A 27,994-nucleotide genomic window follows, 5' to 3' on the forward strand; every position below is an offset into this window, starting at 1 on the left:
TCTCTTACACCTTCAAATAACTTTTTTTTTTTTTTTTAATTTTTTAAATTCTTTTTTTTTCCCCCCTCCCATTTGTTTTGGGACGTCAGACCCATAACCACACGCCTGCAAAAATGCAAGTAGTATATAAAGTAAATCTCACTTTGAGACTGTAAGCATTCAGCAGGGGAGTCTCTTGCTAACCCATGGCAGTGACCATACTGGAAGGGTGGTGAGGTCCGAAGGAGAGGCTGGATGGAGGATGCATCGGTGTCGGTGTGGTCAGCATGTGGCTGGAGTGACTGAAAGGTGAAATGTGGCTGATGGAGGACATGTGTCTGGAGAGGGCGGCAGGGTTAAAGGAGCTGCTCTTGGGAAAGTCTTCAAGGTTGTCATGGACCTTTTTGCACTTTTTGGATTTGCTAGACATTTTTCGGTTTCTGGTCTGAATTCCTTCTTTCTTCATAGTCAGGGGTCTGTTAATCTAAACAAAAATCAATTATTTTTTTGTGCTTCCATCCCTTCTCCCCAAAGCACCATGGGATCCATGTACCCCATGCCTCAGCCCAGCAGGACCAGCTGGTCATACCCCCCCTCCTCCCCTGTGTGCCATGGCTACCCAGCCTCTCCATTTCCATCCCAAAATTCAGATCCCTCCAGGAAATCCCAAGTTCAGTTGAGATTTCTGAAGACAAGATGACAGAAAATTGCTGGCAGAGCCACACAGGAGCAAAACATACCCGAATAATTCACAGCAGCTGAAAAATTTCAACTATCTGCACATTAGGTAATTGTACCGTGTTTAGGTATGAAACCAATCATTACCTCCTGGAAATATTCCCCACAGACACCGTCTCACCCTGAGGCTTCCTGTCTGATCTAAAACCATTAGCAGCAAGAACTGCTGGCATTTCAGTGCTATGAGGAGTCTCAAGCTTTCACAGCTACATTAGGGAGCTGGGCAACTCTTCACAAGAGGGACAGGCATTTGTTTTATTTTTCCTCTTTCTAAAGGTTTTGCTCTGATCATCCTTTCTGGTTTACTTTAGCTAATCTGATTTTATTTCTAAAGCCTCCCAGTTGTTTTGGGTTTGGTTGTTTTTTTTTTTTTGGGGGGGGGCCTGAAACAGGTATCTGTGCTGCCCAGCAAATCATTTTCTACATCCATACAAAAGTATCTGTAGGAAAACTGAACATTAAATTCTCCCCCGGAAACTACACAGCAGAAATGATCATCCATTCTGATGATCAGGGTTAGGAAATGGTAGCAAAAGATCTGTCGGACCTCCTGTAAGAAACTCTTATTACTCTTATTACTTGAGGCTGTCCTGTACAGGGCCTGGAGTTGGACTTTGATGATTCTAGCGGGTCTCTTCCAACTCAGGATATTCCATGATTTTGTGATTCAATACTGCATAGAGAGCCAGCATCACAACATACACTAGCACAGATGACATGAAACCCCTGCAAACCACACTCAGGAAGAGATTTATGCATCCAATGTCCATAAACAACCTTAAAAATCTGGAGCTGGGTGTCTACATGGGTCTTGCTCTGGCTCCTCTGCAGGATTTCACCTATAGCAGAAGGCAGCAAATCACCCTGAGGCTGAACCACTTTTTGTAATAAATGTGAGCACATGATGGTGCTGATGGACATTCTGGAAAAGGGAGAAAATGGAGAAAAAATGGATCCACTGTCTACCAGGATCTACTGTGAAGGACAATGAAAAGATGTCCCTGCAAGGGTCCTGAGCAGGTCTTTGTCCATAAAGCCTTAAATCAGCACAAGGAACAAAGCATTCCCTTCTTCCAGATCGCAGCAAAGTTTCACTTGCTGCTCCTCAGCTCCTTCCTGGGCCCTTTCCCCACAGCATGGGAATCATTCCTGGATTTCTCTCTCCAGGGAGGCTGGGATAAAATAGTTCCCTGTTACATGCAAAGATGGAACTATGGGGAGAGGAAGGACCAGGCTCATCTCTGGTTTAGGCATCCCAAAATTTGTCATCCCAGTCTGGATTTGTGACCCCAGGTTCTTTTTACCAGCAGTCACAGGAGCCTTCACCTGACCTGAAAATGGGTGAATAAAAGGTTGATTTCTCTGCCTCTGGATAAAGGGAGCTGGAGGGAGCAGCCCTGCTTGCCAGCAGCTTAAGGTAGGAAGGAAGAATCTTCCCATGAGCAGCACAACAACAGCAGCAACAAGCAAAATTAAAAATGTCCTGGGCTCCAAACACAACATAACCTGTCTCCCTGGCTTTCTGTCCTCACTGAGCTAATGAGGATGCACACACAAGGATGGCCCTCTGCTCCAGATCAACGACTGGGATGGGAAAGCTTTGCCTGGCCTGTTTTAAGTTTTTTACAAGGATGTATTGCCCAGGTTCAAAGCCAGGAAGAAGTCCCAAGTGAGCTCCACCAGGCAGCGATGTTAGAGGAGACCAGGAGGTGTCAATCCCTGATGAATCCAGCTCAGATTTGGGGAGGCATACACAGCCCCAGCCACACCAGCTTCAAATGAGGATCTGTATCATGACACAAAGGCTCAGGAGCAGCCAGACCCAATTTCCAGCTGAAGCAGCAAAGGTGCAAGCTCGGGAGCTGGTTGTGGCAAAGTGATATAAGCCTGGTGGTGGGATTGGGGCTGTGCTGGGTCTTGGAACAAGCACAGGGTCCTGACCCTTGCCTGGGGTCGTGTCCCAGAGGACAGTGAACACTTCCCCAAAGCAACATCTCTCCTGTTTCACTCAATCACTAAGAACAGGTTGGCCCAGGCCATGATTTGATGTGAAACTCAAGGATAGGAACACCAGCCCTGCATCAGGATGGTGACAAAGCCATGGCCAGCCCCACAGCTGGGGTCAGAGCTGCCATCCAAGCTGTTGGCTGGTCACATCATGGCCTCACACTTCAAGCAGGTTACTAACCCGAGAGCCAAACAGATAAGGACTCAGATAAATGTCAGGAACCAGCACAGACAAAGCAGCAAGCTGGAAAATTTTTCCAGTGACTTCAAAGACCAGTCACAGCAGGGTTAAAGTGGTCCCCAAAACATCAAAGCTAAGAACCCATCTCTGTTTCTGGGGTAGAGGAATTAAAGACCCGGAGGGAAGACCCTCTCCGTGAAAATTCATTCTGATAAAAATGACAAACACATGCTAAATTAAAATTAAACCAGCCCAATGCATGTATATGAAATTCATTAATTTCAGATGGAGCCAATTAATTATGGGCAGGAATTATGCTCTTTGTTTTATCATATACAAAATACTGACTGCTCTGCTCTCGGGACACATAGCCCTGCATTAGGGTATTGTGAAAGGGGCCTTTTCTGGTGAATTTTACCAAAAATAATGGCAAATCACTCACTTCTGTGGGCATAGGCCAGCCTGCTCTGCACCTCCAACCAGGTACACTCCCACCCATCCCTGAAGTGTGAGAAGGCTCATCCCACTTCTAAGGACTAAAATAACAAGGATGAGAACCTCATATTCAACAGATCAAATCCAGGGGATAGTCTTAACCATTATAGGTCTGATCTTGCTCTGACTGAAGACAATGGGATTTTGCCATTGACCTCAATAAGGTCCTGTCACTGAAGCGGATTTATCCTTCAGACATAGTCATTACAATGTTGGGTTAATCTTCCAGGCTGGCTGTATCTTAGAAAGCACTCTGGGATGCCACGGGATGAAAGGCACCGTATCAATGTGAAATATTAGTCATTGTTAATACTGGTGTTAATGGAGCCGGCTGTTGTTGAAGTCAGTGAGAGGAATGCCAACAGCTTCACTAAATGCACCCCAAGACTATTATGATTATTGCTTATATCCTACTGACAAATGGGTTTGCTTAAGCTGTGGGAATCAACAGTAAAACAAACTGATATAGCTCCATGAAAAAATTAACACCATGAAAAAAATTAGCCTTTTCACTGCAATCATTCCCGGTGTGGACATAAAAAAATCTGGGTAAGTTTCAACTGCAGATCAATCCATTAAAATATCCTAATGATGTTAAGGTCCCAGAAAATTTCATTAAACCCAAAGAAAAGAAAAAATGGGAAGGGGGAATGGAAAAAAAGCTGACAGCTTAGACTGAAACAGAGTTAAGTCGTCTTCCGAGCACCCAAAGACCTTCCACTGGTACTGGCACAACATCCATGCTGACAGCTGTTTGGGAGGGACATGCTACAATCAGCCTCTCTATTTCTGACCCCTCTCCTGATGGTAATCAGGAGATAATATACACACAGGGAGCAGGACCACACTTCTCACCACAGTCATAACTAAATGCTTTAAGAAAATTAAAAAAAAAAAAAGGTTCTACCCACTTATATCTGGATTTTAGTCTCCTTGCCTGGTTATATTGCTACACAGAGGATCTCAGTCCTCTGGAGGTTTCATTTAAGCCGGAACCATTAATGGTGCTGCTCATAAGGCAAGATATTGCTTGACTTTGGTAAGTAGCTGTGCTGAGCTTTTAAGCAGCTGTTGGTGTTTTTAATGAATATAAAAATGGTTCCAATGTGATCAAGGCCTGCCCCATGTCACAAATTTCACAGCTGGATCGGCATTTCCCTAAACAATGGATCTAGAGGTCAATTCAGGCCAAGTAGGTTTGCAGTGTTAGTGCAAAAAAGAAAAGGATGAGGTCTTGCAGGCACATTTCTGGAGAACCTCAGCACCCAGACACCATTCTAGACATTTCAGGGGGAGATTCCTCCGGTCAGATACATACAGTGGAAGTAGACAAATTGTAACTCATCATCCTGCTATCTTTTGCAGTCGTGGGGAGGAATTACACTGTCTTTAAGGGTACAGGTCATCCCATTGAAACACAGGCATCCACCAAAATCAACTGAGACGAGCCTGTTTTCTTCAAAGAGCTTTGCTGGCTACAGGAGGAGCAGCTCCTTAGAGGTTTCCCAAACTACACAATTTAAGTCCTACCACTGGTGGTTACAAGGCCAAAATGGAAGCAGAGCACAAGCACAGATCCCCCCCTCAATGAAGCTGTCTGACCTTGATCCCTTCTTACTAAGGAAATAACAAACAATATTTTTTGTGATATTCTCAGAGTTTTCACTCTGGGTCCAACCTGTTTGTTTGCAGTGATCACACAGAGTTTGATGACAATCTTTGCTTGCTACATGAGACTCAAAGCATGCTGAGATACCTGCCTACTAAAGGGTAAACACATTTTCCTTTTTTCCAAGAGAGATGCCTCCCATGAAACAGGTGAAAAATTAGCCTGGTTGTTTGTTGGGGTTTTTTTCTACTTAATCCAAACTTGTTTACTCATCCTAAGAAACCAAACAGCTTGAAATAACAAATGGAAGGGACTGAGATACCACAAGGGTTGGATGCCCCGTGAAACCCGATACGTCTTTGATATGTTTGCATGAGTGGACATAAGGGCAAAACATAGCCCCAGATTTCCAAACCAAACACAAAGCAATCAACCACTACTGGAAAAAAAATATATCAAAGCAGAGAAATTGCAAGTCTTTTCCTTCTTCTGACATAATAATTATTCTAATGCCACATGTGGAATGAGAGTAACAGGAGTAGCTTTAAGTCTCCTTTATTAGCAGTATTATTCAGCAGAAGACTTTTCAGATCCCTTTAGCTCTTTCCCTGGGGCACATATCACTGGTTCCTGCAAGCTGGCTTTGCATGGAGATATTAGATTAAATCTGCCAGCCATTTCATTTCGTTTCTCCTTCCCTTCCATGACAGATACTTTAAAATTCACATCACAGGTTGAGCATGCTCTGTCCCCTGCTAACTAAATCAAGTCCTTTTTTGGTTTGGGACTCACTTGCGTCAACCAGGGCAAACACAAGGCCTAAATAAATCATCTTTGGGGACAGGACAAAGGCAGCCACAAACCCAAGAATGATTTAAATAGTTTCTGGCATGCTATTTCTTTTTTTCCAGAGTTTGTATTTGCTGGAGGAACCAAGCTACGCATAGGAGGGGTATCAGCTTGCCGGACGGTGTGTTGTCTTTTCCAACACTCTGAGCCCAATCAGCAGCAGATAATGTCTCTCTGTGTTGATCCACTCATCCTTTCTTGGCTGAGGCATGGAAAAGCTCTAAGATTACCCATGGACAACCTTGTTTTATACCTCCCCAAGTTGGATAGGTTACATTTGAAAGGCTGACAACTCATCGCTCCAAACCCCCAGGGTCCCCAAAGGGATAACAGAGGTCCAGCACCACCCAAGACTGGAAATCCTCAAGTCAAGGAAGAGTTTGGATCATTGAGCACCAAAGTTGAGGCCCCATTATTGAGTATTACAGTCACACTTACATTGTGCAGCTTGTAGTAGAGCCCACAGGCATTACAGACAGGATCGCCGTTGGCATTTCTCCTCCACAGGGTGGTAGTGGTGGTCTGACAGTTTGCACAGGATGTGCCCGCCCTCCTGGCTGCAGACTGTGGGAAGGAGGGAAAGAGAAGGAGAGGAAGAGAAAAACACCCGTGTTAAAAAAAAAAAAAAAAAAATTCAATCCGCAAAATTTCTGAGAAAGAAAACATCAACCCTGCAAGACTGACGCACATCAGCAGAGGCCTCCAGAAACTGACTTGTGAGAACAAATAATAATTGTGAAAAAAAATCCCCAAGGTACTTTAATCCCAAATTATATGTAAACTGAATCAGGTGCCAAAGGGCATCCTAAAAGTGAGTGCTAAACCTCTGATAGAACTCATCAAAATTAGCAGTGCTGGCACAGCCCATTCCAGAGGGGAAAATGTTATTTAAATGCCAACATGTCTTTCCATCTTAATTCTCCCAGACCCCCCAGGGGTCTAATTCTGCAGTCAGGGCCTGAACCGACAATTGCTGGAGTCAAGGACGTGAGTCACTCCGGCTCCGGCGAGCGCCGGGTGAGACCCGGGTGGGCAGCTGCTTGCCGGGCCCGACCGCAAGCACAGCCCGGTCCTGTAAATTCAGCTCAGCTTCAAAGGAGACAGGCTCCAGATCGGAAATAACACTGTGGCAAAGAGCAAGAATCCCAACTTTTTAATTACACCCTTTTCTCAGCCCAAACCTTCATGTTTATTTAAGGATTGGTAACAAGCCTGAAAGAAGAATTTACTATTTCATAAAGGAGTAGGAACAAGAAAAAAAATCTACGTGTCAAAGTGAATACAGAAGCTTTTTTTGTTAGCTGTGATAATGACTTAGCAAAGTCAAATTTAGTAAAGTTACCCTTCTTTCACATGCATAAATTCGTACTTATCATTTAAAAACTGTAACTTTAGCAAACAAATTGTCCTTCTGCCACTGAAGGAGGAACAGTTTTCAGACCGCTGTGTGAGCACGTATGCGTGTTTGCGTGTGTGCAAGTGCCTACAGCTCCTAAAAAAAAAAAAAAGACCTTTAGATCCCCATCCTATCTCTTCTTCATCAATATGACACGGTCCCAGAGCTCTGATTTCATCCCAGTGCGTTGCTTTCAATGGGACTGCTCATGTGCTTAAAGTTAAAACATGTGCTTAAGCGATTTGCCAGATCATAGCAATGCTTGGCACCTTGCAGAACTGAGCCTCTAATGCTCTCTTTTGTGCTCTTACTGTTTCAAATTTACCCCTCACCCCACACAGCCGCACACTGTAGCACATCCAGCATTCAAAAAAAAAAAAAGGAAAATACCACATCTTTGGATACTGTACAACAAACCCAAAATGCAAACATGGACACTGGCACAGCTTTAGCATTAATACCAACTCTTGTTAGGTCATGTTGCAATTTTAATCATAATTGAATGCGGCATAGGTGGAGAGAGGACGGGTTGGTTTTGCTTTAGATAGAGGAGGATTTTTTTTTTCTTTTAATTAGACAAAAAGAACTGTCTAAAAAATAAATAAGACAATGCCCATGAGCACTAGGAAGCATCACAGAGTGGCTGATCATACAGCAAGTGGCTCTCTCAGGCTGCCCGTAGGGACAGTTCCATTTTGCCTGACCATAAACCACTGTGAACCAAGTCAGTCCCAAGGAGGCCTTTAGCTGACTTTGTGCTGATGACAAGCAGGACCTGGGGACAGCACATGGGACTTGAAAAAATCCCAGGACCAGCAGAGAAGATGACGCATCCCACCATGAAGAGCAGAGCCCTGAACTGATGCCCGTGCACCTCCTAACCACATGGGCCCAAATTTGGTTCCTTTCAAAATCACCAGGATAATGAAATAATGACTGTGTTTCAAATGCAGCATGGAGAGAACAGCTTGCAAAGCCAGGTTCTCGTTAAGAGCTGGAGAAGAGTCTGCAGCTCTCTGCCCCCAACTCCCGCCAGTCAGCACGCGTGGCTCGGAGGGGCACAAGCCTGGATTGAGTTTCTTGGTGGCAGCTTTGCCCTTATCAGACCCAAAAATCAAGCCTAGGGAAATTTCTAAAAACCAGTGATATTTGACTCAGCCCACACAGGGGAAACATCCCCTTTGAAGATATTTGGGGTTTCTACACAGCACTCACTGTAATTTCTCTTACAGCAGGCGCGTTCAAAAGACACGCCTGGTCACCACCTCGCTGCCTTCAAACAAACTCTGACATTAAATAAGCAAATAAATCACAACATCTACTATCTTCTCAAAAGCTATTTCCAACTACTGTGTTTCATTTACAAAAATTCAGCATCATTAGCTGAATATTTTAAGCTCTTTCGGTCCCAGGCTGTACCTTTTATGCTGTACCAACTTCTAGCAGAGACACCGGCAACAGGCAGGAAACAATGAATAACAACGCTATTGTAAAGCTCCCAGCAATGGCATCCACTGACGCTAATCTCGGGCCTGGCCATGTCAGTAATGGGATGACTAATTAGTTGCCCCATATAATCTATAGGACCAGAGCCCATGGCACAGCTGCCAGTGAGCGAGGGCACAATTTCAGAAGCGCTAGTAGTGATGAGAAGGTGAAATTGAGGAGGTTGGAGGAACCAAGTACTAATAAAGATGCTTAATTAAGGGGTATTTTCAGTGTCTGGATTTACCCACAAAGCTCCAAGCATCATTTTCCTAAAATAAGATTGCACGTGCATGGACCTGCTGAGAAATTGCCTATAATCCTTCCAAAACCAGCTTGGCTCAACATGGAAACAGAGAGCTCTACATCTGCTTGGGCAGGGGATAGGAGAAAATCTAAAGGAAGGTTTTATCTCAGCAGTGATGGGGCTGCCACTGGCTGTGACAGGGACAGGAATGGCCTCCAAGAGGGCTGAAAACTTTTTAGGCAGTGATCGTGTGGTACCACCTGCCTGTTCTTGATCCCCCTGCCAACATCTCCAGGTCTTTCACCTTCCCCCTCGAGAAGAAGGAGAGCTATCGGAGCCCCCTTAGCCGGCAGGACTCCATCCCTGTCACCCAAAGGACACCCTCACGAAGACGCCCATTGACTTTAATAAGGCTAGGGCTGGGTTCTCAGCATCTAAGAACCTCTTTGCCTCCTCTCTCCCACCCATCGAATCCTATCATTTGTTTCAGTGCAGCTGTGATCAGAGCCTACGAAACCAGCCCAAGGTCACGCAGGAAACTTGTGGCAGAGGGAAGGAGCTGGATCCCCACCCTGAGCCTCCATCCACGGTCTTGCCCAGTCCGCCTGCCTTCACAGCAGGAGAGATCCAGTCAAGCCACAGCCACACACACATCCACATCCAGGCACACAAAATGGAAATGCAGGCCCAGATTTGGTGCCTTCTGATTCTTTTTTTTTTTCGGAGGTTAGCAAAGGAAATAAATATAGGTGCAAACAGCATTAGGGATGTTTTTCTTTTTCCCAGGCAGAGCTGGGGGGAGGGAAAAAAGTAGAAAAATCAAATTTCACGTTTAGCAAAGGCTGCATTTAAAGAAGGGGAACTTTTTGTAACTTTAACTAAAATGCCCGAAGATTGGAATGATAATGCAAGACAAGGTCTCTCTTTACTTCTTTTCTTTCTTCCTCTTTTTTTTCCCCCAAGAATGACCTTTTACTATGTATTTATTTATATAGTTCATTTTACATGTGCCGGGCTCAGGGTGACTCGGGACATTCTTTCATGGTTCCATCAGACACTTTTTGAAAGCTCTCCCCCTCTTTCCAGCCGCTTTCCTATTCTGCCTCCCCCTCCACTTGTTTGGATATGCTCAAGCTCCTGTGTGTTTGGACTGGGGAAGCAGAGCTGTTGTTTAGGAGTTATCTCCAGGGCTCAGATATCCGGCAGCTTTTTCCTAGGAAGTTAACTTTACACATAAAGAGAGAACGAGGGAAAAAAAAATAAAGAAAATGAGGGCTCTGTGTTTAAGACAGAAGGACCAAGGGGAGGAGGAGAAGAGAACAAGAGAGCTGCCCAAAAAAATCAAAATTCCAGCCTGTACTTCCCTCCCTAGAAAGCTTTTCCTTTTTTCTAACAAGGCTGTGAAAGATGAGAGAGGCAAGTATTTTCCTGTACAGGAAAAGCCCATATAGGAGGGCACGGAGAGGTTTCACATGCAGGAAGTTTGGCGGGGTAGAGGAGCAAACCCACATCTTCCCCAAAACTCACACGGCCAGACAGAGGTGTCACCACTGCCCCTTGCAGCGTAGCCCTTCCTGGGAATGTACCCTGCAAATGCTTCCTGGAGCCAGAGGGAATAAAGGTGATACAATTTTATGGGTGTCTCACAGGTGAGGAAGCTGATCCCTACTAAGAGCTGTGGGACAGAGCTGTGAGCACCTTCAAGGGGAACACAAATGAACCAGCCCTGTCCTGCCTGCAGGATCTGGCCATGCTAGGCACAAGCCTCACCAAACTGGCCAGATCCATCCATCAGCTCGGAAATTCCACAGAAAGGCAAGAGCCACTTTTCCTTCACATTTTGAGCAGCCCGCAGGAGTCCTTCCACATCTTTAATCCTGACAAAACCAAATGTGCCTCAATTCAAAACATTCAATAACTTCCCAAGCAGGGACCATAATTTTTTTTTCCCCGCTTGATATATTTTTTCCCCTTGTGGTCTGTCTGATTATTTGCCAAATACACTTCAACACATTTATTAGCCATCGCCACAGCTTCCAGACCTTTTTGTGGCTTCCGGGGAAATGCATGAACAGATCACTGGGGATGCTGTAACATATTGCCTATGCTTAGAACAGTCACCAGTCTTGTAACTATTATTTCAAACATTCACCCACACATTTCATCTTCCTCCAACTTCTGTAGCCTGGGCACATGCTTGGCTTTGCACACTCACCATCCCCTGCCTTGTGTCCTTGTTGGAGACCCAGATGGCACAGGCACAAATGACCACCCCAGGCACCAGTGGCACCAGGACCTGTTGGCTCCAGCTCTTTGCAGGACCAAGGTGACACCTGGGACACAGTTTGGGTCCCTTCTCCATGATACCACCAGCCAACGGGGATAGAGACTCACTTAAGAAGGGGAGGGGAGCAGTTTGGAGATCCCTGGAGAAATCCTGTATTCCTGATAATCTCTTTGGTCACTGGGAAATTATTATTCTGCCCTTAGGCCCTGGAAAGTGTCACTGTCCTCAGGTTGCCATCCAGAAGCACTGTGTGGAGTTGAAAACTCAGTTCTGGTTTGCAAGAAGCCCTGGATCTTGATTTTTAAACCTGTTTTGCAGTTTGCAAGAGGACCAGAAAACTGAGGCCCTCAGCAGCTGGGACCATCTCTCCAAACATCCCTCTGTCCCAGCCCTCTGATGCAGTGGGACCAGCGGGAGCTGGCTGAAGTTCCCTGTCCATCCTGAGCTGCAGATAGAAAGCAAAAGTTGCAGAAGAAGAAGAAGAAAGAATAAAATAGCAGGAGACTCACCAGTCTTCTCTTGGGTTTGATTAGGGGCCGGTTCTGCCCATTCATTTTGTGATAGAGTCCACAGGCGTTACACAAATAGTGCCCAGTGCCATCTCTTCTCCACAGAGGGGTTGAGGTAGCCCCACAATTTACACACTCCCTGCCTTCTGGAAACAAGAGAGCACATAGTTCACTTAGGGAAAGCAGAGGTAAAAGAGGCTGGAGAAAGCCCCCCCTCCCCAAAAAAACCCCACAACCTCCCCAGCCATGCCAGACCCTGGCAGGCCTCCCCAAGCTCAGGATTTCCAACAAAGGGTCCAAAGCCATGACAGAATGATGTCCCTGGCACAGGTTGACAGGAGTCTGCTGAGGTCTGATCCTGTTCCCCTCCCCAGCAGCACTGCACAGGCAGCATCAGGCCTCTGTCCCAGCAGCAGGGAGGAGGGAAGGTGACAACGACAACCCGAATGCCATGGTGGTTCAAGGGGCTTCCCGGAGAAGCTCTCACTCCTCCCACAGGTCCCTCCTTTGGGGGAGTGAGGGGGCTGACAGTTTCCCCTCACCTTTGGATTAAGGGCTTCTACAACTCTGCGGACCCCGTGTTGTCATATAGTCCAGAAAAACCTTGGCAGGCTTTGCAAGAAGCCTCCAGCCCTCTACACCCAAAGGATACAGAGTTTAAGTCCATGCCCCCCTTTCTGATGTGTATGAGGACCCCAGTGTCACTCCTGGAGCACTCTTCCAGCTCCCAGGGGTGTTCGTGAGCCTGGAGGGCTCTTCCTCTGTGGCCTCAGGTCAAACCACATCAAGGACCCCCAAAATAATCACAGATAACCACCAAAACATCTCCCCGGCTTCAGCCAATATACAACAACTCCGACAATATCCGCTATTGATTAATTTGAAATTAAGTTCCCACCACCCAAAACTTTCAGAAACTCCCCTGGTTTCCGCACCACATCTGCAGCCTGATGGTCCATCCTGGTTTTATGGGACAGCAAACAGCCCAAGCCTGCCTGAACCCCCATAAGTTCTTTCCCTGCTTCTTCTCCTTTTGGGCATCTCTTTATCCTCTCCCTAGCTATTGCAGGGGAGGATCTCCCCCAGCCCGCCAGTTCCCAGCTTGGAGGAGGGAACTGGGAGGGTGCAGACCTGCGTCTCAGCTACTTTCAGAGGGTTGAGGGGTTTTATGTTGCATCTTTGGTTTACTGGAGGAAGTTTTTTCGTACCTAACATCAGTCGTGCCCCACCTGAGAGCAGTGGCAGACCTCAGCTGGGCAGAGCAGAGCCAGCTCAGCACAGAGCTGGCTCCCCGCTGCCCCAGCCCGTGCTGCCTTCGAGCAAGAGGCATCCGTGCCCTAACCACAAACAGCAACCGTTTTTCCAGAGCCTTTGCGCTGAACCCCTCTTCTCTCACACCCCCCCAACAACTACAACAACAACAAAGTACATTTGCAGCAGTTTCTCCCTCTTTTATCCTGCAAAATCACCCCCTCCCTCCTTTTTCTCCAGCTCTAACCCTCTTCGTCTGAGAGCTCCTAGCTTGCTAAGATCAACTTTTAAAGGGAAAAAAAAAGAGAGAGAGAAAGAAAAAAAAATAGGTGTTGCTGCTGGGGTTGGTTTATCACGAACCGCAGATGTCTTTCTAGAAGGTAAAGTAACAGAAAGTGGCAAAAGGAAAACAAGAGGGGAGGGTGGAGGGGGGCCGAGACGGTTTGAAAATACCGCGCAGCCGGTGGGTGCCCCGGCGGGAGCTGCGGCTCGGCGGGCGCCGGGGCGGCCGGGGGATGCTCAGCACCGCCCGGGGCGAGAACAAACCGGTCCCTACCCCGGACATAGCACCCGGTCCGTACTGGGGCCAGGCGGGGAGCCGCTCCCGTTAATACCCAGGTCGTTTTGTTCCCCTCCGGTTAAACGGGGCAGCGGCTCCCGGGCTGTTTGAGTCTCTGTCCCTCTCTTTTGTTTCACTCCATCTCTCTCTCTCTCCTGCTTTCATGTACAAAACATACAGGTCTGGGTTTTTTTGTCACTCTAACCGCATCCGGACTCTATTAAAGTTCCTGGCGCTGGATAAACAATGCAACTGTCGCGTGCAGCAGTCTGAAAATAATTGGATTAGCTCAAACATATCAGCTAAATAGAGACAGTCCCTGCTCAGACAGACAGAGTAAATGTCACCCTGGAAAAACCCTGAAAACTGATCTCATTCATGCCAGGCAACCCTGCAGCAGCCTCCTCGGGAAAAAAAAAAAAAAAAAAAAAAAAAAAAAGAGAGAGAAAAAAAAAAAAAGAAAAAGAAAAGGGGAAAAAAGAGTTTTGACTAATCGCCCTTTCCTCTGCTCACAAGCACACTCCCCTCGGCTCACTCGCATCCCTCCGTGCACACAAACGTCCAAGCCCGGTGCGTTCAGCCGTCGGGAGCTGGAGCCGCGCAGCCCCTCGCACCCCATTCCGCGGGGTGCGCAGAGAGCAGGGACCCTCCAGCTCCCCCCGAGAAAGGCGATCAGGGGGACACTTTGGGGACTTTCATTGTGGGTGATCCAAAGCCCCTGGCACGGGGCTGGCTGGGGCTGGGGGCTGCGTGGGCGAACTCTCCTCACCGCCCCGGGGAAAACCCTCTCCGCATCCCCGGGCGCCGCATGGGAAGAGGCCCTGGGAAGAGCGAGGCGGAGGGCGGGCGGGGGAAGTTGGCCGGGATTTAGCACCATTATTAAAATACAGAGAGATCACTAATGCTGCGGTTCCCTCGGTTTCGCTTCCTCCCCGGGCGCCGCCGCTGAGCGCACCGTGGGCGCTGGAGGGGCTGGGTCGCCCCCGGGACTGGAGCCCCGCGGCACCGGCTGGGTGGTTTGGGTTCCTGGGCCTGGTTCTATCCCCAGCCCGGGTTGGACAAGGGGGAATTTGGTTATAAACCCAGCAGAGCAACCTGTGGGAAAGGCGAAGTGTCGTGTGTGTCCCCCACGAGGGCTTCATCCCCTGCTGCTCATCACACGGATGCTTGAGCGCATCTCTCTGCGTGCAGAGAGGAGCGAGGGGTCAGCCCCATCCCTTTTCCCCCCACTTTTCCCCCCACAGCTTCCTCTCCCGAGCAACGGGGATGAAGAAGCCAAAAGCCCTACCTGTGCTTGACCGTGCTTTTGGTCGTGATTTACACCCAAACCCGGTTGGCGATCCTCCTAAGAGGCTACTGGGGGGAAAAAGTCCAGAGCCATATTCTGGGACATACGGTGGGTAGGTAGTGATGGGGTGATGAGCGGAGGAGGTGGCTCCTCCTAAAGAGGCCATGCTGCTCCGAGAGTGAGAGGACTCCAGCTTCATGGTATCGGCCAGGGACACCTGGTATTTGATGCATTCCTTCTCGTCCTGCCGGGTGGAGCCGGTGGAGCCGGGGGTAGAGATGGACGGATCCGGGGACACATCTTTAGGAGGGGTCGGCGGGAAGGTGAAAAGGTGCGGGCTGGAGTGGCCGGCGGATAAAGTGGAAGAAGAGGCGGGTGGGTAGACGGAAAGGGGTCCCGGTGAGCTGTGATGGATGGAGGTCTTGGAGAAGGGGCTGAGGTTCCAGGGGGAAGCGCTGTGATGGCTGCTCAGCGCCTTGCTCCCGTCCAGCCAGGGCAGCGAGCCGTGCAGCAGCGGAGGGCGGCACACCTGGCTCCCTGATCGGAGAAAACACAGAGACACGTCTGTCACATCCCTCTGCCACCCTGGAAATGCCCCCCGTGGGGGACCCGGGACGTGTTTCCCCCACCACCACCCCTTCTCCTTCCCAAAGAGCTCAGAATCCGAGGGGAGCAAGCAAAATTACATCTGATGCGAATCCCCGCTCCTCTTTAAAAATTAAATCTTAAAAGCTACAAGAGCACAGGGTGGCAGCTCCGGTCCTGTAGAGGAACGGGTTTTGGGGTCGGGACCCTCCGAGCAGGGTGCCAGCCCTGTGACACGGGATTTGGCGAGATCTGGTTCACTCTCTCCCTTTTCCAGGCAATCCCGCGAAGACTTTGAAGCAAAGATCCTGCGTGAAATTGCCAAGTCCCAACTGCAGAAATAATTTTTTTTCTTAGCTGGAAAATGATTTCCCGAACAGAGCCGTGGGCTATAAACCCTGGGAATTCTCTGGTCAAACGAAGAAGACCAGAAAATGCCCACAGACATTATAATAACCTTTGCAATAGGGCTGATAAACTTTGCAAACCACTCAGTTTGTCTTTTCTTCTTCCATGAGGCTGCACAGAAATGTTAGACGGCTTTTTCGCGGTGATATGACACAGGCAGAGGGTAACAACTGCCTCGAAAGAAACACTTCATACCCTTTTTGTGACAAGAGACACTTCACTTGTCTTTTAAAATACAGACCTGGACCTCGTGGGGGGAAAAAATCCACTCGATTTTCGCAGTCAAATATTTTTCCCTTTGGTTATAAATGTTCCTAAGGGCTTGTACCTCATATTTTTAATTAATCCCGGCCCTTGCTAAACAAATAGAAAAATATATCCAAAGAAGCAAATCTAGCCAAATCCACAGCAACTTGGGCAAATGGCTCTAACATGGAAAATACAGTTATTCAGCTGGAAGGGAGCAAGTTTGTGCCTGCTAATAAAGCCCTGGAAAGTCACTGACATCTAGAGATCCTTAACCTCTGTAGGCATCGTGATATGTGTACAGAGATTGCTAAATACACACAAGGAGACATGCAAACGCAGATGTATAGAGGCACAGATAGCCATAGGGTGGACACCTATGTTTGCATGGGAGCTCGCGTGTGTCTAGAAAAGCTCCAAACTGGTTTTCACCATAGCAGGCATTCGTGAACAATACTGAAAGTCGCTGCTCGAAAGGAAGGGAAGGTGGGTTATACGAATAGAAAGGGTCAAGATTCATTATCTTCTCCAGGAAGTAGCATAGTAAATAATATTCAGGCTAGATCAGAGAGACCGCATTTCCACTTTCTGCTGATATATTGGGAAAAAAAAGAAATGAAAAGGGAAGAAAAGAAAGAAAGGACAAAGGCTGCTGATCCTTAAAAATAATTGTTTTAAAGGGACTAATAGCAGAACAATGCAGTTACTGAGCGGAGCCTAATGGAGGCTCGCACTCAACAAGTTGCTGAGGGCTGGGAGTAGCCTCCTGAACCCGCTCGGCTCCATCTCCACTCCGCTCATCCCACTTTCTCCAAGATTTTGGGGTTATTTCCACTGCAAATCTCAGGGATTTATGTTTTGCCACGACAGAGATCACTGTCCGGCTTCACAAACCACCCTCTGTTCTTTTCCCTCCTTTTTTATTTGTATTTTTTCCCTATTTTTTAACCATCCACGTAAACTCCAGCTATAAATACTTAATCTCTCCACTTCTTCATAAAAGATGGCACCAAAGTACTCATCCCTCCGTGGACCTGGGCCCCATCGGCCCCAGGTGTTTCACCTCCTTTCTAAGAGCTGTGACCCAGGAACAAAATTCACATTGTGGCTCATTAGTTTCCTGCAGGACCCTCAGGACAGCACACCATGTCTGATACCTAATTACACTACGGGCTATACTTTTTGAGTTCCTTTCTTATTTTAAACCCGCGCCATGGTGCTGCCCTGGGTATATGTGCAAAACCTTCGTCCCAAGCCTAACAAGCTCACCAAGTGTGAATTAAATAGCCCAAGCGTGAGGACAGCAGGGTCATTTTCACAGCCCTGCTCTCCAGCTTGCTTTGCTTCCCCAGAGCAGCTTAATCGTGCAAAAACTAAACACAGTATGAAAACACTAACTATTAACCTAATTAAAGCGAGGGGGGAGAAACCAAAGCGAAACAGAAGGGGGCAAGAGGAAGAAAACAAGAGGAAGATGAAAAAGAAAGAAATAGAAGGAAGGCGAGCAAGAGCGAGAGGGAAAGACATAAGAGAGGGAACAGGGACGTGAGATAAAAAGAGAGGACGAAAGAGAAAAAGAAGTAGAAAGAAAGAAAGAGAAAAGAGAGAGAAAAAGAAATATAAAAGCTATAGAGAAAGAGAAAAGAGAAAAAGAAATATTAAAAAAAAAAAAAAGACAGAAAGTGAAAGAAAGGAAGGAAGCCTGAATTTTTATTTATTTCCAATAAGACAACCCCAAAATCCACCCGTGACGTAGTTTCCCCGCCAGCAGGAGAGGGTCTGCCCGACAGCAGCGGGGGGCTCGGGGAAGTGCAGAGCCACCGGCCCCGGGGCAGGACCGGGACCGGCCAGTGGGAGCCAGGGCTCGGCGTGGGGCTTGGGCACTCACCGTGGTGGGCCGTGGGGTATCTCTGCACCGTGGCTCTCACGGAGTTGCCGTAATACGGTGGGACGGGGTTGCCTTGTCCGTCGATATTAAAAAGTACATCCACTTCCTCGGCGAGAGGATACTGCGTGGGGTCCATGTAGGTATGGCCAAGCGTGGGGTGATGCGAGTCCGGGTGCTGCCCATTGAGCACGGCCGGGTGGTGGTGGCTCACCCACCGCGGCTGGTCCGTGGAGACCTCCATCTTCCGCGCTCGCTGCTCTGCCGCTGCTCTTCCTCCTCCTCCTCCTCAGCAAGGAGCGGAGGGTTTGAGATGGGAGCGGGAGACGCTGCCGGAGTTATGCAGGGCGGGGAAAGGTGCTCGGCGAGTTTGGGGATGTTTCTGGTTAGGTTTGGTTTAAAGTGGAGGGAGTAGGGGTTATGGTGATAAACGATCGATTCCAAAAAAAAAAAAAAAAAGGAAAAAAAAAAAGGAAAAAAAAGGAAAAATAATAAAATAAAAAGGGAGAAAAAAAGGGAAAACAAATTTAAAAAAAAAATCTCGGGGTAAAAATTTCTCTACGAAGCGAGATCCCCCCGTATCTTCCGCTCTGTTGCAGATGTTTCTCTTCTTTGATCACCTGTAACGAGAAAGAGGAAAGGGAAGGAGCAGAGACAGAGAGAGAGAGAGAGAGGCAGGGAGAGAAACGTACTTGAGAAGTTCTGAACTTTAGCACCTGACTTTTTAGGCAGGAGAAAACCCATCCCATCCCTCGGCAGCCATCCCTGGGAAGCGCCTGCTCTGCCCTGGACCCACCTCTCCCAGCGCCTCTTTCTCTTTCGCTCTCTCCCGGCTCGGAGCTGAGCCCAGCAGCTCCCACCGTGCTCCTGCCGCCCAGCTCTTACTTTTCCTTGGGTCTGGGGTTTTTTTGGCTTTTCTTTTCTTTTCTTTTTTTTTTTTTTTGGTCGTCGCGGTTGTTTGTTTATTTTTTTATTTGCTCCATTTGCACCTGAGAAGCTCCAGTGGCTTAAGCCGGTGAGAACTTGTGCCATTCGCTGCTGCACAGCCCAGAGTCACTTTGATTGCTCATTAATTATTATGCAACCGAGAAAGGGGGGAACAGGGGGAAAAAAGAAGGGGGGGGGGGAAACCGAGGAGAGGGTAAAGCGATGGGAGAAGAGGGTGGGGGTGAAAGGAAGGAGCAAGGAGAAAAGCAGGGTGGTGAGAGGGAGGAAAAAGAAAAATTTAAAAAGCTACAAGTTGCTAAAGAAATTCCGCACAAACCTTGGTGGAGAAGCAGTATGTGACCCAGGAGGGATGAAGCTGAAAGTGCTTGATCAGATCAGATTGTGCTCGCTCGCCCTATTTTTTTTTTCCCTACTTTTTTTTTCCTCCCTCTCTGTCCCTTTCTTTCTTTTTTTTTTTTCTTTCTTTCTTTCTTTTTTTTTTTTTTTTTTTTTTTTTTTTTTTTTTTTTTTTTTTTACAGGGAAGGCATTCTTTCTGAAAGGAGCAGGATGGCGCCAGCCGGCTCAGTGCTTACAGACAGCTGTGGCGAGACGCAACTTAAGGAGGTTCCAGTGTCATAAGCTCGGGGGAGGCGGAGCCTGAGGAGGGGACAGGCCGGGCGCTCCGGCCGCCCCCGCGCTACCCCCGCGGGAACCCCCCGGCAACAACTTCTGTTAATTCCCCCCCCCCCCCCCCCCCCCGACTTTTGTTTTATTTATTTTTGAGATTTTTCTACTTTTTTTAAGGGGGAAATTAGGTTTTCCCTCTGTCCCAGAAACTCTGCGAGTGGCCAGCCCGGAGAGTTGGTGCGTGGAGGGGACGGGTTGGCTTCTCCGGCGGACAGCCCGGGGGATGCCAGTGGGCTTGGAGCCCCCCGGGAGCGAAGATGTGCCGGCAGGTGCAGGACCTGGGGGGCTCCCCCCTGGAATAAAGCTGCCCGCTCCGGCGGCGCGGCTCAGAAAGGATTTAATTATTGTCATTTTTAAGGATATAAGCGCACCGCAACGGCCAAGTTCGGACACATGATTTGAGGAGGTTTAGGGGGTTTTTTCCCTCCTTCCCGCCCCACTGGGGACCCAGGATGGGCAGGAGGCGGCGGCAGCGCCGTGAGGGGCCGGGGCGGGGGCCGCGGGACGGCACCGACGGGACCCCCGGGCGCCGCGCGCGGCCCCGCCCCCTCGCGGGCTCGGCCAATGGGCGGCGAGCAGGAACCGGGGCGCCGGCCTCGAGCGGCGCTGATTGGCTGCGGGCCCGCGCCTCGCCAACCCCGAGCGGCGCTGATTGGCTGCGGGGCCGCGCCCCGGCAGCCGCGCCGGGCGCTGCGTTGAGCCAGGGCATCCCCTAGCGGCACCCCGGGGTCATCCCGGCGGGAACGGCAGCGGGACACGGGGACGGGGGACTGAGGGACTGGGACAGGGCAGGGGGAGAGGGAGAACGAGGGAGAGCGGGTGGGAAGAGAGAGGGAGAGACAAAAGACGCGGACAGAAAGGAAAGGCAGGAGGAAAAAAGGAAAGAAGGGAAGAAAGAAAGGAGGAAAGAAGGGAAGAAGGGAGGAAAGAGAGGAAGAGGGAAAGAGAGGAAGAGGGAAAGAGAGAAAGAGAGAAAGAGAGAAAGAGAGAACGAGAGAAAGAAAGAGCAAGAGAGAAAGAGAGCAAGAAAGAGAGCAAGAGAGCAAGAAAGAAAGAGAGAAAGAAAGAGAGAAAGAGAGAGAGAAAAAGAAAGAAAGAAAGAAAGAGAGAAAGAAAGAGAAAGAAAGAAAAAGAAAGAAAGAAAGAAAGAAAGAAAGAAAGAAAGAAAGAAAGAAAGAAAGAAAGAAAGAAAGAAAGAAAGAAAGAAAAAGAAAAATGGGGGAGGAAAAAAAGGGATAATACTAATTTTTTTGAAAGCACTAGAACAAGTCACTCACTGGGTGCTCTGCACGCTGTCTCCCCACGCCGGCCAGAGCGCGTCAGCCCGGGTGCGGGAGGAAGCGCCTCTACGGAGATTTTATACCAGGGGGTCTCATTAAAATCCGAGGCTCCGCAGCTCCGGGGCCAGTGCCCCGCCGGGGCCGCCTCCGGTCAGCGGGGCCGGGCTGGGATCAACGTGGGGCCAGGAGCTGGCTCCGCTCCTCGACGGCCGGCAGAGCCGAGCCTCCCGTCAGAGGGATGGATGGATGGATGGATGGATGGATGGACGGATGGATGGATGGATGGATGGATGGATGGATGGATGGATTCCTCGATCCTCGAGGGCGCCCGTTTAAAGCCCGGGTCTCAGACCCCGCTGCAGCCCATCACCGTTGGGCGTGGGGACAGAGGTTTCACGCGTGAAAGATGCGCCGTGGGCAAGCTTATTTTTTTTTTAAAGAAGCCGACCAGGACTGGTACAAGAGCCGTGAACGAGCCACGCGTTAGGGTCGGTGCAGCCCAACCAGGGAGGAACCGGGGAAACGTGCCGGGTGGGGAGTACCGAGGAGGGTGGACGAGCCGGGTTGGGGGTTCCAGGTCGCCCCCACCCAGAACTGTCCGGGGGACCGGCCTCGGCGCTCGCCGGCCCTGTCCAGCCTCGCCGACGCCGCCGTGGTCGAGCGCCGAGCCCGGGGGCAGCGGGAGCCGCTCCCTGCAGCCCATTAGGGGGATAGGGGAAGGGAGAGACAGGAGGGGGATGCTCTTTAACCCGCTGCGGGAAAGCTCGTGTCTCCTCTCTCCTCTCAGAGGAGTCGCTTTGCCTTCAGGGGTTTTTATTTTGCGGGGTGCTCCCTCCTTTCCGTACTCCAGGAACTGGGGCGCACTGGAGGGGAGAAACGGAGGGCAAAACAGCGCGATCTCTCCCGATGCACTTTCCGGGATGCCCCGCCGGCTCCCTCCGCACCGGGAGGCCCCACGGCTGCCCCCGGTGTGTGGGGGCCGGGATGCCCCAGCACCAGGGTGGTCTCCTGCCCACCCCTCCTCCTCCTCCGGGAGTGGGGGATTTCTTTGAGAGGAGGAGGACAGTGAAGAGGGGAGCACCATTCAGGAGCACAAACTTCCCTCTTCCCTCCATCCCCCTCCCGAACTTTAAGCGTTGTATGGATGTGAGCACAAAGGGTCTCCCCGGAATCCCCGGGATCTGCCTCTTTATCCCCGCTCCCCAAATTTCCTCACACCACGAGCACATCCTGCGGGGGAGAGGGGTTTCCAACACTTGGGAAAAGTCACTGTGTCTTTTAACATTTGGGGGGGGTAGGGGGAGGCTTAATGCGAGCTGAGATCTTTGGGCAGGTGAGCTGAGATTCCCACCCCCGCTCCCTCCGGCACTTACAGCCCTGAGACCTACAGCCGTGGGATCACAGGAGGGGAATTTCCATCCAGAGGTCACAAAATTGCTAAACCATTTTAGCCCTGTCCGGAGTTAGTGAGGAAACCACTTTCCTTCTGCTGTTTGGAGGGCAGGGAATTATTAATACAAAATAAAATTTAAAAAGTAAAAAAAAGAAAGAAATGTAAAAATCAAAATAAATAAAATGAAATAAATCATCAGCTACATCAAGTTCCATCAGTGGCAGGGGGGAAAAAGAAATGGGAACAGCCCTGAGGGCTCCGTCCTGCCCCGACAGGGGTAGCACGGCGGGACCCTGTTCCCCTCCTGTCCCTCACAGACACAACCCCGGTTGCGGGAGGAGGACACCCGCTTTGAAATCCAGTTTGTTCAGGCTGTCCTTTTATTTCCAACCCGTCCTCAATGGACTCGATCTTCCTATCCCCCTCCCAGCCGCGAGGAAGTCGTGGTGGGGAGGGCAAAAACACCCCCTACCAAAAAAACAAAACAAAACAAAACAAAACAAGAATATTAAAAAGAAAAATAAAAGAGGAAACCCATCATTTTCCCCGTCTCCTCGGATTATCCTGTGATCCCCAGGGGTTTTGAGAGGAGCGCTGGCCTTGACCGTCCTTTTCCTAGGCTGTGGCTGCAGATCCATCACCTCGCCCCCCCCCCCCCGGCAGCCCCCAGCAGGGTTTCCAGTGACAGCTCGGCGTTAATAGGAGCCCATTGTTGGAGCAATTAGCCCCAAGCTCACCACCAGCCGCCAGATAAGGGTCGGGGGTTAATTCTGACCGGGGGGGGGGGGGGGGGAGGGGGCTGCGGGGAGCGGGACTCCAGCATCCTCCTAGCTAGGGAAGGGATGGGGGGAATGGGAATAACTCTGCCTCTAAAAGGTCACGAGGAAATGCTTTGGACACTTTATTGTCACTTAGAGACTCAAAACCGGGGGAATTGGGGAAAAAAAAAAAAAGCTAAAATCAACATCAAGAAAATCCCAAACTCGGTAGGATGGGTCGGCCACCCAGCCTACCGCTCCCCTAAAAAATGACCAGTCAAAGGGCCCTAAAGCTGCCGCCCCCATCCCTTTTTTTTTTCTTTCCTTCCGGTCTTCCTGTTAAAATAGGTGCAGGCAAAGTTGTTCTGGAGCCGGGACCCGGGGCCAGTCGCTCCTCCGTCCTCGTTGATGCCCATCGCCGCGACTGGCACCTCGGGGCGGGGACAGGCAGCCTCCCCCTTCTCCCCCCCCTTCTCCTTTAGCCCCCTTAAACGACAATTGACTGAAAGGGGATTAAGTTACGTTTGTCGGGCTGGGCCTTTTTTTTTCCAGGGTACCAGAATAGTACAGGTAAAGCTGTACAAACAGCCCGGAGCGAGGAATCGGGGGGTTATGGAGAGGACACGGCCCAGGGCAGAGCTCCGAAGATTATTATTAATTCTTTTTTTGCCTGTGTACAGCAACTTGCTCTCTTGCCGAGGGAGAGAGACCCGGGGTTGTGAGCCCATTGCCACCTCCCCGACTGGAGCAGCCCCTCCCGGGGCACGGAGCCTGCCAGTCCCCGGGATGGCCCAGCCGGGAGGGTACCAGGCCCTGGTCAGGCTACTGAGATAATCTCGGGTTAAACAAAGGCGCAGAGAAGAGGGAATATTTTGTTTTCCTCTTTTTTTTTTTTTTCTTTTTGCTCCCTTCGTGAATCAGGCAGGAATTATGATCCCTTTCCCCAAGGCCCCCCCCCCCTTTATCATTTAAACGGTAATCAGCATCCCTCCAGCTAGGAGCTGGCAACTTAATAACAATAACAATAATAATAATAATAATAATAATAATAATAGTCAAAGACAAAGAGAAACTGGCATTTCTGCCTCTCCCTTTCCGATCCCACATGAGTCTCCCCCTCCACTTCGAAACCAACCACATGGGTGGTTTTCCTTTTCTTTTTTTTTTTTTTATCTCTCGCTCTCTCTCTCTCTTTTTTTTTTTTTTTAACATATGCGTACATATTTCCGTTCTTTTCTAATAATTCAGTTATCTCCCCTTCGTGAAGATCGGGAGGAAACATAAACACGCACACAAAGAAGTGCCGAGCCATGCAAATTCAAAGAGAGAACAAATCATCCGCTGATTATACCGGGTCCAATTTTCTCTCCCTTCGTGCACCACCAGCCACCACAGACGCACACACTTTTTTTTTCAGAGCAAATGATGCTATTTGATGGAGGGGTGGGAAGAGAGGGGAAAAACCCTGCTCTGCCGTAGAAAAGAAATTCGAAGAATTAAAATTGGGAGGAGAGAAACTGGGACTTTTCTTTCCCCTCCTCCCCCCCTTCTTTGAAGCTGAGAGAAGGGCGACTGCCCCGGGACACTGCAGGAGTAAAAAAAAAAAAGGAAAAAAAAAAAGGTCTGAGAAAGATCAAAAACCGGCTCCGCAAGTCCCAGGGGCGACCTCTCCCCCCGACACATTCCCCAAACTGCGCGGCAGAGGCGCGGAGAGGAGCCGGGCAAAGCGGAGAAGGGGAGGGGGACTCGTGTCACCCCTGCTCCGGGTGTCAGGACCCAGGCAGGACCCAGCTCCCTTCCCTCCTTCCTTCCCTACCTCCACGGACAGCCACGTTTCAAGCTCAACCCGGTGAGTCCCTATTCTCCCTTCCCCCCCACCTTTTCCTTTCTCAGACAGCAAAAGTGTACTTTGGCAAGGGGTTCTCCTTCTCCCTTTTATTCCACCTCCCCATTTTACCCCATTCTCCCCTTTTCTCCCCTCTCCAGGCTGCAGGAGAGGCTCCCGACCCTGGAGCGGGTCTCCGCCGCGGCACCGGGCACCGCTCCCACCGCAGGGCGCTGGGCAGCCCTCCCGAAAGGCTTCGACCCCACAAATTAAAAAATAAGGAAAGAGAAAAGCCAGCAAACAGCCTGAACAGCCACTCCAAATTACGGAGAGGTTAAAGAAGTGCTCAGTAGGGAAAAGTAATTTTTAAAATAAATAAATAAAAAAAGGAGGGAGGAGGGGAGCCGGCTTATTTCGGGTTTCTCGATTTTGCTTTATCTCCCTCGTTTTGAGCGAGAGATTTGCAGGCGAATTGAAGCATCTTGCGGGCTTTAAACCCGGCAAGTGCCGTTTTCCTCGCACCCCACGAAGAAGGCGAAGCTGCCGATGTGTTTAAGGATTCTTTTTTGTCTTTTTTTTCTTCTTTTTTTTTTTTTTTTTTTTTTTCTCCGAAAGCAGAAATTACCCCGGGACTTAAAGAAGAAAACACAAATCGCCCGGCGGCTGGCGTAAGAGGCGGCGGCAGAATTAACACCAGCTCCTCGGTGAGACGCAGGGGCAGATCCCGACCTCCCAGGATTAAAACCGGAGCGATTTACTCCGGGAAGCGGCCGGCTGCTGTTAATTTAAAGCCCTCCTTGCACCCCCCAAAACAAATCCCCCGTGCCCACAGACCCCACCGGCTGTAACCCCGCACGACGCGGCCGCCCCGCATGGTGACAACCCACTCCCTAACCGTGGGGCTCGTATTTACCGTCAGAGGCTCCAAAATTCAAACAATGTCGAGGGTGTCGGAGTGTGCACGATTTCTTTCCGACCTAAAGAGACGGCTACCGCACCCCAAATTCCCCTGAGGAGCACGTACAGGCACCCCGAGATGCTGTCCCGCCCCCGTCCAAGCACAAGGCGATGCTCTTCGCATCCCGGGGGGCGAGAGCAGCCCCCAGCCGGGTGTTCCCCCTCCTCCTCGTCCCACTCCCTACCTGCCCCTGCCGGGAAAAACCTTCTCGTCTTATTTTCCACCTTGAAATTAAAACACCCCCCTCGGCTCTGTAAAAAAAATTCACATCCCCGGGAGAAGGAAGCGCTTCGCCCCAGCCGGGAGCAAAATGCAGCGGCGGGTTGAGGGTAGACCTTCCCTCTTCCCTCCTTCCTTTCCGAGAGCCTGTTTCTCCTTTCCCGGGGCCCCCAGGTTGCCGGGACCCTTTCTTTCCCCCCTGTCTGTCCGGGGACTCCTCCCGGTGCAGCCGGGGAGCTGGGACCTGTGTCCGCCTCGGCGGAGCAGCAGCCCCTGCCCGCGGCACCGACGGGTCCCGGCTCCCTCGCTCCGCACCTGCGGCCCATAAATAATGGAGAAAACAAGCAGGGCCGGTGGTTATTAATTATCCGGTTTCATTAAAATCCGTCACCCGGAGCCTGCTGCCTGTGTACGGACACGTGAAGGTAAGAGGAGCTGGGATGGATGGATGGATGGATGGATGGATGGATGGATAGATAGATAGATAGATAGATAGATAGATAGATAGATAGATAGATAGATAGATAGATAGAGGGATGGATGGATTTTCTCCCCTTTCTGTTCTCAAAACGCTCGATGGCAGATAACGTGGATTTTTTGACAGCACGAGCCATTCCCACTGCTCCCTCCCGAAACATCCTCTGCACGGTTTGGAGGGTGAAAAATTCTCCTACAAGGCGGGGAAGGAGGAGAGAGACTTCAGTGCAGGGATGCCGGGAGAGAGAGGAAACTCTCTTCTTGTCCCTCGGCCCCCAGTCCTGCCGGAGCCCACGACGGCCCAGCCCGGCCCGGCCCGGCCCGGCCCGCGGATCTCCGCAGCGGGACCAGGAGCCGCCGGGAAGGTGCGGGTCCGGCCCCGGAGCAGAGCCATCTCCCTCCTCATCCCAGCCTGCCTTTACCACACACCTCTGGGGTAGCTCTGCTCTGCGTTTCTAAGGTAAAAACGGATAAATATCTGCGGAAAATCGTCTTAAGCAGATTCTGTTAGAAGCATAATATTCTAGTTATGTATTATATACCAGATATTTTTAACCTGAATATACAGAGTTCTACATACACAGTGTATATTTTATATTATGCAGCACAGATCGACCGAACAGAATCAAATCAAATCAAATCGGAGTTATTCGTGGGAAGAGCACAGAACCACAGCCATTGGCACATGCCTGCCCGCATGAATATCGCTGTACACAGAGCGATACACAGAGTATGTGAGTCCGGATATACAATATAAATATATACGAATATATATATATTTTCATATGCGCATAGGTATGAAGCCAGGCACAGAAAGGCCCCGCATATCCCGCAGATAAATATTCCTTCCAGTCCTGAGATTAATATTTGCTTAATATTTCACATCCCAGCTATGTCAACACCGTGTCCCATCTCCCAGCCCCCGCCGCCCCAGACTCACTCCTTTGCCCCCAATACCTACGGGTAAAACATCTTCTTCTCCCCAGCTTCCCAAAATTCACTGCCTCCCGGATCAGAGGGAGCTTTCCCCAAGGTCACCGGGAAAACTCAACTCTTCCTTCCATCCAACCCAAGCAATAAAGGGGGATCGGGGCTGAGTTTCAAGCCCTTTGAGCCGAGCTTCCCATCCTAATGCCCTCCACGTGGAGAAGGAGTGAAAGGAGGATGAATTTTAAAAATAATTTTAAAAAAAATTAAAAGAGGGGGAAAAAAAAAAAAAAAGGAGGAGGAGGGTGGGGTGGGGGACACACGGCCAGACAAATCGGTGTTCACTGACCTGGGCAGATGCTTTTGATTTTGTCCGGTTCCGCTGGAGCGCTCAGAGCAGGAGTGCGGGAGGAGCGGAGCCGCTGCTGGCATGTCGCAAGCTCCCACCGAGGGGGAAAACCTGGGGGAGCCGCATCCTCCGAACGCCCACCCTTGCCCTCCTCCTCCTCCGGGCTGGGCTGAAGATCAGAGCTCTTCC

General features: G+C 49.9%; 1 protein-coding gene and 1 long non-coding RNA gene across 5 annotated transcripts; one reads left to right on the forward strand and one right to left on the reverse strand.

Moving 5' to 3' along the window:
- On the reverse strand, positions 1-27,994 carry GATA3 (GATA binding protein 3). Of its 4 annotated transcripts, none has more exons than XM_048301840.1 (6): positions 27,806-27,994; positions 18,008-18,624; positions 14,881-15,417; positions 11,783-11,928; positions 6,297-6,422; positions 1-463 (listed from the first exon to the last, which is right to left on the reverse strand). In XM_048301840.1, exons 2-6 carry the CDS (start codon positions 18,246-18,248, stop codon positions 179-181), a joined length of 1,335 nt encoding a protein of 444 aa, XP_048157797.1. In that variant the 5' UTR covers positions 18,249-18,624; positions 27,806-27,994; the 3' UTR covers positions 1-178. The 4 variants fall into 4 exon arrangements, with proteins under 4 accessions (XP_048157797.1, XP_048157799.1, XP_048157796.1 ...); XM_048301842.1 differs by lacking the exon at positions 27,806-27,994 and adding an exon at positions 19,269-19,406 and having other exon boundaries at positions 11,783-11,925; XM_048301839.1 differs by lacking the exon at positions 27,806-27,994 and adding an exon at positions 19,269-19,405.
- On the forward strand, positions 24,169-27,464 carry LOC125325115. Its single transcript, XR_007203209.1, has 3 exons — positions 24,169-24,899; positions 25,037-26,989; positions 27,135-27,464. It is a non-coding gene; the product is annotated as an uncharacterized LOC125325115 (long non-coding RNA).

The sequence above is a fragment of the Corvus hawaiiensis genome, chromosome 4 (assembly GCF_020740725.1).
Source record: "Corvus hawaiiensis isolate bCorHaw1 chromosome 4, bCorHaw1.pri.cur, whole genome shotgun sequence".
NCBI lineage: Eukaryota > Metazoa > Chordata > Aves > Passeriformes > Corvidae > Corvus > Corvus hawaiiensis.